The sequence below is a fragment of the Camelus bactrianus genome, chromosome 1 (genome assembly GCF_048773025.1).
Source record: "Camelus bactrianus isolate YW-2024 breed Bactrian camel chromosome 1, ASM4877302v1, whole genome shotgun sequence".
Lineage (NCBI taxonomy): Eukaryota > Metazoa > Chordata > Mammalia > Artiodactyla > Camelidae > Camelus > Camelus bactrianus.
This window is the reverse complement of record NC_133539.1, coordinates 108,092,593-108,101,260: the sequence shown is the minus strand read 5'-3', so window position 1 is coordinate 108,101,260 and position 8,668 is coordinate 108,092,593. Positions and strand designations below refer to the sequence as shown.

Below are 8,668 nucleotides of genomic sequence, written 5' to 3'. Positions count from 1 at the left end.
TATTCATTTTCTGGAGGAAGTGGGAAGACAAAACTAGGGGTCGAGGTAGCCAGAGAAAAGCAACTAAGCCCCTCTTCTGTGCAGCCTGGCGGGCGCAGTATCGGCTGGCTGGGCTCACACGTCTCAAGGTGATGCCCTAGCGCAGCCCTGGGTCTCGAACTCTCCGGTCTGCCTCTACGCGCTGAGCATTCCAGCCCACACACAGGTTCCCTACGTCCCGCCGACGCTGCGCAGGCGCAGATTCCGCCGACGCACTTGATGCACATGCGCACTTAAGTGCGCCGGCTGCGGGCAAACAGGCAGAGCGAAAATGGCGGCGGTAGTACTGGTGGCGGCGGCCGGAGCCAGGCTCACATTTGCAGTGAGAGGTCTCCGCGCCGCAGTGCGCAGCCTGTGCACCCAGCCTGTCTCGGTTAACGAGCGTATCGAGAACAAGCGTCAAGCCGCAATGCTGGGAGGAGGCCAGCGCCGCATCGACGCGCAGCATAAGCGAGTGAGTCCTGAGGGGGCCCAGGGGAGCCCGCCCCGGCGTTCCGGACCTATCATAGCTTGCGCGGCTTCCCTCCCAGCCAATCAGCGCGATGCCGCGAAGGGCGGGGCGGGCCCGAGGATGTTCACCTTGTGAACCTGTTGCCTTTCACCAAGAGGCAGGTAAAACCAGGACAAGCAGCATTGTGCTTTGTCACGCTCTGCTTTCCCTTTGGAATTTTAGATGTGCCTGGCTAGGCTCCAGCGGCTCACCAGTTAAAAGCTATAAACTTTTGTACAAGTTACTCTCTAGGAGTCAATTTGTTCTAAATAGAAGATAGTAATGATTCTCCTCTCACAGTATGACTAGATAAGATAGTGAGGTAATGATAGGCCCTTAATTAAAGAAAAAAAAAATCTTGTTCTTATGTCCCTTGAAAGATGGGTGATAGGTTCTCGCTCCATTATGGAAACAAGAAAATCGAGGCATTTGGCAGGGGAGGTTAAATGGGCAGACTCAGGTTAACGTGGGGGTGGGTGTGGTGTGCGCAGGGAACTTGTGGAAACCCTGACCTCAGAATGCCAGCTGAATCTCTTAAGGGTCTCAGCGTGCATCGACGTGCTTGCTGGGTAGGAAAGGCACGCTTTAGAAGCAGACGTTTTTTCTGCGAGTGCTCAGGTTACTCTGGCTGTTTGGCGGATTGAGCAGCTGAGGTACTGCCAGCCACCGCCTGCGTTTTGAGGCGAGAATCAGAGAGATGCTGCGTGGGCCACTGAGTAGCAGAAGAAAATGAGGCCCAGATTGTGACCTGGGACTTGAAGCTGAGCTTGCTCAGTGCGTGTGGGACATGTATGAGCCTGGACTGATGTACTGGATGAGTTAAATAACCAATTTGGAAGGTGCAGAGGTGAAATTCTTAGAGGCGAAGGGCATCGAGGCATAACTCACAAGCGTGGGGCAGGTGGGGTCTTCAGTGAGATTTGCACTAGCCCTTTTTTAAGTCAAAATGAAGTATTGATTTAGATGTTGTAAATGCCCATTTGACAAGGGCCTGAAGGTAACAGACCTTTTTTGTTATTTGGGAGTGGAATGTGAATTTGGTTGATAGTGTGTGGTGCTGGGAGTTCTCTTCCTTTCCTGAGGTGGCTTGGTCTGTGGTGAGGGAACTTTAGATCATCCTCTGGAAAGGCCTGCCAGTGCTCCCTGCATGTTTTCTGTTGGGGCCCTCTTGCTCAGTCCCTCCCTGGAACATCATCCCCACTCATTTCCAGGCAAATCCTACTGGGTTTAGATGCAGCCTCCAGAAACTTTTTCTTTTGCCAAAGCTGACTTAGTCAGGAGGCTGACTTGGTTTAAATCTCTCATACCACCCCCGTTTACACAATTTTTGGACTACTTCCAAAGGATAGATTCCCAGAAATGGAGTTACTGGGTCAGAAGATAGGAATATTTTTAACACTGATATATATTGCCAAATTGCTTTCCTGAAAAGTTATTTTATCCAACGGTGTATAGGATTGCCATTTTGTTTTAAAATGACCTCACTGGCTTTGGCTGCTTTCTTAAAAGGAAAATACAGCGAATTTGAGGTGTTTTTTTTCTTGGGGAAGGGGGAAAGGCAATGAGCCCAGATGTTTGGCTTGGTCTAAGGGTTTGGGAGCCCAAGCAGTGGAAGCTTTTGATGGTTTGAGGTCTCCAACCCCCTTCTCCCCCAAGAAGTATTTTTTTCACTCCTCTCCAGTGAGCTCTTTAGCACTCTGTCCCACTTTTCTTCTCAGCCACTCCCTGCTGTGGGGTTGTCTCTGTATCACGGAGTCACTGTCAGGTGTCAGGTCCCCCAATATAGGATAGCAGGAGAAGTCCATGGAGGAGGCAGGAGAGAAACCAGGAAGTAGTCCTGGAAGTGTCCTTGGGGCTGGACCCTAGTGAGGTGAGCTTCAGTGGAAGAAGCCTGTGAATCTGGGGGTGTAGCCTCAGACCCTTCACAAAGCCTCCTTTACTTTTCCACCTCCTGCTTCTCCTTTCTTCTTTTATTGCTCCTTAGGTCTCCAGTAAATGTTTGTGGAACTAGTTATCTTGTTTCAGGATCAGGCTCTCCTTACCCCCACCTTTCTCCACCTTTTCCTTCCACTCCCTTGTTTGCCTTCCACAGTTAGTGGCTCCTGGAGCACCAGTCTGCCTGGTTTCCTTACTGGCTGAATTCTACTGATAACCCCTGTCTCTTGTGCAAGCTGGTGGAATAGAGGCTGTCACGTGAGGCACAGGCACACGGGTCCTCCTGGCCCTCCCATGAACACTCCTTGCTTACTGACTTTGTCTATGATGACATCACTAAGTGACTTTTGTTGCATTTTAGGGAAAGCTAACTGCCAGAGAGCGGATCAGTCTCTTGCTGGACCCTGGCAGTTTTATTGAGAGCGACATGTTTGTGGAACACAGATGTGCAGATTTTGGAATGGCTGCTGATAAGAACAAGGTACCTGTTCACATGGTGCTGTGAGCCTTCAAATTGCACTTACCAGCTACGGTCCTGCTGGTCTACCCACTAGACTAATGAAGTTCTTCTGGGACTAAGGATATATTGAAAAATTTTCAAGTTTGGGACCCTGGAATTTTCAAAATACCTCTTGAGAAGCACTGTTGGGGCCTCCAGGTTCCCCACTTATCTTTGTCTGCAGATGAAGGAATGTGGGTGGATTGTTCATACCTTGTGCAGGGTGACTCTGGCCCAGCTCCTGGGGCTCTGGTGTGGGTTCAGAGTTCTCGTAGGTATAGAATGACAAACTTGGAAGAGAAATTGGGAATGTGTTTTGATTGTGTCCTGGTCTGCCTAGGCACCAGGGACCCCTAAAGACTAACCATTCTCCTCTTTTGACATACTTCAAGTTTTATGCCTTGGAGTTTTGGAGGTTAGAGTCACTGACATTTATTCCTTCAGTTGGATGTTCTCTGTGCTGCACAGGCTTCTTTGGACTCACTTTTGGTCAGTTTTCTTCAGGTCTCTGACCAAAGATTTGTAACCTTGGCACCTAACTAGCTGGCTCCATTTGAGCCATTATGGGCCACACAGTGACTGCCAGAATTCCAAGCCAAATGATAGATTTGCCTTTTTAAGGTTTGGGGGTGAGGTGTGTGGCTTTGTAGAAATTACCATATTTCTCTTGTTTTTTTTAGTGGAAGTACTGGGGATTGAACCCAGGACCTCATGCATGCTAAGCACGCGCTCTACCACTGAGCTGTACCCACCCCCACCATGTTTCTTTATATGTCCTTCTCCCTTCTGTGCACGTTTGGTAGTGGCAGACATAGAGGGTGCCCTGATTGGTCCGGTTTTAGGAAGGAGGATGAGGCCCAAAACTACAGTGCTCTTTACTCCTATTGATGAAGCCGTAGCTCAGTGCTTGCTGTTGCAGAGCTAAGTGTGTGGGAAGTTCCTTCATGTTCTTTATTCATTTTGAATTTTAAGGAATTTGGGGTGGGTTTTTTTTTAGGAAGGGGTCTTTCATTGGGGCTTAATTACCAAATTCATTAAGAGAAGTATTTGGGGTTTTTTAACCTTTATTTTTCTATTTTTTTGGTAGTTTCCTGGAGACAGTGTGGTCACCGGACGGGGTCGAATCAATGGAAGATTAGTTTATGTCTTCAGTCAGGTAATTCTTACTCTAATTGGCTGAGCTTTCTTTGCAGGTAGAGCCGGGAGCAAAATATGTGAGAAGAAAATAGTCCTTGGGTATAAAGACTTGCCTGTACTTGGGGCAGATGAGGGAATTACTTTGTTTTTCAGTGCATTATGTCCAGAGTATTACACTGTGTGTTTGTTTTTTTTTTTTAAAGGGAGAAAGAATCCTTAATCTGGGGGAGGATCACAGGGCAGTAGTAAAGAAAAAGTCCCGGGAACCAGGAGTTTATTCCAAGTGCGTGAGATTCCCCTTGGCAGGTTAGGTGTGTGGCTGGAGGGCAGCCGTGTCTTGGGCAGCGTGTGTGGCCCTGAGAGAGTGCAGTGGTTGCAGCTGGGGCAGAGGGGGTTTGATTCTTAAAATCATAAGCCTTTGAGTTTTGGGCTTTCATAAGGTATTCAAACAAGTTTTATTAGGCCCCATCAGGACAGATAGTTTCTTCACACAGAGCCATAGGAGAATGTGGTAGGCAGAATAATGGTCCCCAGAGATGTCCAAGTCCTAATCCCTGAAACCCGTGAACATGTTATTTTACTTGGCAAAGGCGAATTAAGTTTGCAGATGGAATTAATGTTACTAATCACTTGACCTTAAAATAGATTAGTTTGGGTTATCCAGGTGGACCCAGTGTAATCACAAAGGTCTTTAAAAGTGGAAGAGAGAGGCAGAAGGCGGTCATTAATGCTGTGTGAGAAGCAGTTGGCCTGCGGTTTTGGCTTAGAAGGTAGAGGACGGGGTCATGAGGGAAGGATTCTAGAAGGTGGAAAAGATAAGACAATAGATTTTCCTCTGGAGCCTTCACAAAGGAGCGTAGCCCTGCTGACTTTGATTTTAGCCCAGTGAGGCCCACGTAGGACTTCTAACTTACAGAAATGTAAGGTAATGAATGTGTGTTGTCTCAAGACACTGAATTTGTGGTAATTACAGCAGCAATAGAAAACTAATACTCTTTCATGTTTTATTTTTACCCCCCAATAAGGGATGGACATATATATATATATATATATATATATAATTCTAAATATTTAGTTTCTCTCACAGATTTTAAAGGCATACAGCTTGTTTAGGAACCTAAAATGTTTTCTGTTTGACATTAAAATAATTATACTTGATTAATTTTACTTTTTTTTATAAAACGTTCTGTTCTTTTTTGGGAGGGGGCAGCAGTTGGAGGTAATTAGTTTTTTAAATTTATTTATTTTTAATGAAGGTACTAGGGATTGAACCCAGTGCCTTGTGCATGCTAGGCATGTACTCCGCTACTTGAGCTATACCCTTCCTAGATTAATTTTAAATTTATTTAGACAGCGCTTGTCTGCTAATAGAATTACCTTTGAAATGTTTTAAAACTGCTATAAATGAGTCTGCCAAATGCATAACTGGAAGGGATCGTCTCTACTTTTTGTAGTTTATGAGAGCTAGGCAAAAAAATTGTACAGAAGAAACCATTAACAAGGTAGCCGAACAAAGAAGGTTATTGTGCTTTGTGGGCACTGTGTTCTCTTAACTATCAAGCAGCTACAAAAGTTCACTGAATTGATACTTTTGAGCATTTCTTATGCCCATGGGTTTGGGTAGAAGTGAGGGGGAGGTGGAGATGACTGAGACACTTCTTGCCCTGAAGAAGCCAATCATTTTGTAAGCCGAATGGGGCAGAGCAGGAGTGACTGCAGTCACAGATAGGGTGAGAGAGGTTCCCGGGAAGTTGTCAGGACAAGGGAAGATCACATTCTGTTTGAGGAAAGCTTTAGAGAAAATGGGGCATGTGAAATAGGCCTTGAAGGATACTGAGGGGGAGGAGTGATGAGCCAGCTTTTTTTTGTAGTGATCCCCCAAATGTTAGTATCTGTAGGCATTTTTTCTGGGGGGAACTTCTTTTTTCCAGAGAAACAGTCTGTCTTTTTTATGATGATTGGCTGTGTGTGTTGGTGGGGGAAGGAAGGAGGAGGCAGGGCCAGCGCTGGCTCATCATTCACTTTACAGGCTCTTAAACTCACCTGTTTAAGCCTTACCATTGCCTTCTTTTGTGGCTGGTGATTGTGAGTTCAGAGCCCCAATGGTTAAATTTCTTTAGAAATTAAACCTCCTTTCTCCTCTCAAGGTGAAGGAAAGGCCCTGTGGGGTCTAATTGCTCCTAACACAGACTTCCATCAGTCTGTTTTTTCAGTGGCACTTTCCTTGTTCCTGGATTGTCCCGTCCTGCGGTCACTCCCTCCGCAGGTGTAAAGGCTTCCATTTGCTCTAAATCAGATATTTTTGTGGTTTCAGTTCCCTGTATTCAGTCTCTCTTCTGCTGCTGTTTTCCTTTTTTGTACTCATGGGCTGAATCTGTCTTTAATTCTCCACTATCTTTTAGAGGGGGTTTTAGGAAGGAGGTCATTCCTATAAGAAGCTTTTTACATCAGAAGGTAATAAAAATCCTTAAGCAAGAGGAAGCACTGATTCACTTTTTTCACCTCCCTTGTCAAAACAGCAAATATTTCCTAGTGATAGAAATGTCTGTTTGACATCCACAGAATCTGATTTTTTGGGTTAATTCTACGAGAAGTTTTCCATTCCTCAGGTGCAAGTCATTTTTGTAGAGCAAAGACCAGGTCTTTTGCTCTTCACAATACATGAACTCCCTTTAAGATATGTTATTCACTACTCATTCTATGGAGTAATTTACAAGTCAGACCTTTCCCCTAATTTTTTAGACTTCTGAAAATCGTTTAAAAACTTTTATATATATGAATTTTCCATTTTCTCCTCCTACTGGCTGTTCCTCTCTGACTAGTCACTGTATATTATTTTTTTGATTGTTTTCTTCTTAGGATTTTACAGTTTTTGGAGGCAGTCTGTCAGGAGCACATGCTCAAAAGATCTGCAAAGTAAGTATTATTGAAAACAAACTCAGTACTTTAATCAGTCACATGGTGCATGTTGAATAGGGTTGGGGTACAAAATACTGAGCTGGATACATGGGGTGGGGCAGAGGTGTGCAAGATGTGGAGCTGACCTGAAGGTGCCTTCAGTCCAGAGCAGGAGTTCTTAACATTTTTTTCTACCATGGATCCCTCTGGCAGACTGGTGAAGCCTGGACCCTCATTTTTATATGTGCATAAAATAAAATATGTAGGATTACAACGGATTAAAAATGTTAAAAAATCACATTTGTAATATATATGTGTCCTTACTAATTAATGCATTAAATAACAAGGTTTAGCAGTGGATAAAATGCTGTAATTTCAAAGTAAGCATGCTGCAACTTTTAATGTGACAAAAATCTGTGGCTTTTATTGATGACAAAGTCACAGGTATTTCTGATACTCCTGTGGTTAATAAAAATAAAGATGTAAAATTTCCCATCCAAGTTCATGGACTCCCTGAAATCTATTCACAGTCCTTTTAGGGTTCTTAGGACCCCAAGTAAAGAACCCCTGGTCTAGGTGGAGAGTCCAGGTGCTAACAGAGCAGTGCAGGTGATGGTATTTAAAAAATACTGTTGGAGATGAGAGGATCTGGAGGCGAATAAAAGTGTAAATCATATTCAGAGAGTTTTGGAAATAAACGTAGAGTTGAATACCTGCCTTCTAGGCATGGTCCTATCATATGTTCCTCCTGAGACCTGGGGCCAGTCCCTTAACTTTTAAACCTTAATTTTTCTCCTTTTGCTGCGTTTTATGTAACAGGCTTATGATGGTTATGATGGTTAAATGAGATAATGGAGGTGAAAGTGCTTTGTAAATCCTCAAGGACTATTAGAAATGTTGCTCATCTTAGGCTGCCAAGGAGGAAGATCTCTTATTAGAAGGAAAAGGCCTGAGCCTGACCTCAGGTTAATAGATAAATCCACATTCACTTTCACAAAAGTACTACTTTGCCATTCTGCCTGCTATCCTCAGTTCTTTCAAAAGAGTAATTGGGAACAAAACTGGGTGCTGAAAAAATACTATAGCCTGGGCCTGTGGCTCTAGAAATCGTTTCCATAAACAGTCTTATCCCCTGCTAATGGAAAGTGTTTTGGGTCTTGGGGAGCTTTAATCAGCACTTTATTATTATTTTTAAAAAATTTTCTTAAAAAAATTTTAACTTTATTCCTTTTTTTTTTTCCTTTGGTGTGGGAAGTAATTACGTTTATTTATTTATTTTCAGTGGATGGTCTGGGGATTGAACTGAGGACGTTATGAATGCTAAGCATGTGCTCTACCACTGAGTTATATCCCTCCCCAAATCAGCACTTAAAATATCTGATTCTCTGTCTTCCATGAAGGTACCCAGTCATCATGGGGAATGAAGCCAGTTCTGAAAAGTACACTCAGAACAGTTTTCCAGAAAACCACTGTGGTGCTTTGTAAATGCTGCTTTTCATAGCAGGATCAGTTTTCTCACAAAAGATTTCTCTGCTGTCTCAGATCATGGACCAAGCCATGACAGTGGGGGCTCCAGTGATTGGGCTGAATGACTCTGGGGGCGCACGGATCCAAGAGGGAGTAGAGTCTCTGGCTGGTTATGCAGACATCTTTCTGGTGAGAAACCCTTA

The 8,668-nt window shown here is 44.2% G+C and overlaps 1 protein-coding gene across 2 annotated transcripts in view; it reads left to right on the top strand.

Moving 5' to 3' along the window:
* The first annotated feature begins 265 nt into the window (after positions 1-265).
* Positions 266-8,668, top strand: part of PCCB (propionyl-CoA carboxylase subunit beta) — a 52,618-nt gene continuing 44,215 nt past the window's right edge. The window contains exons 1-5 of one of the 2 annotated variants that reach the window (XM_010947703.3): positions 273-493; positions 2,826-2,945; positions 4,051-4,119; positions 6,960-7,016; positions 8,541-8,654. In XM_010947703.3, the coding sequence (XP_010946005.1) occupies positions 311-493; positions 2,826-2,945; positions 4,051-4,119; positions 6,960-7,016; positions 8,541-8,654 (543 nt within the window). In that variant the 5' untranslated portion in view covers positions 273-310. Of the gene's footprint in view, positions 494-2,825; positions 2,946-4,050; positions 4,120-6,959; positions 7,017-8,540; positions 8,655-8,668 lie in introns of both variants that reach the window. The other variant, XM_045511196.2, reaches the window with a different exon arrangement.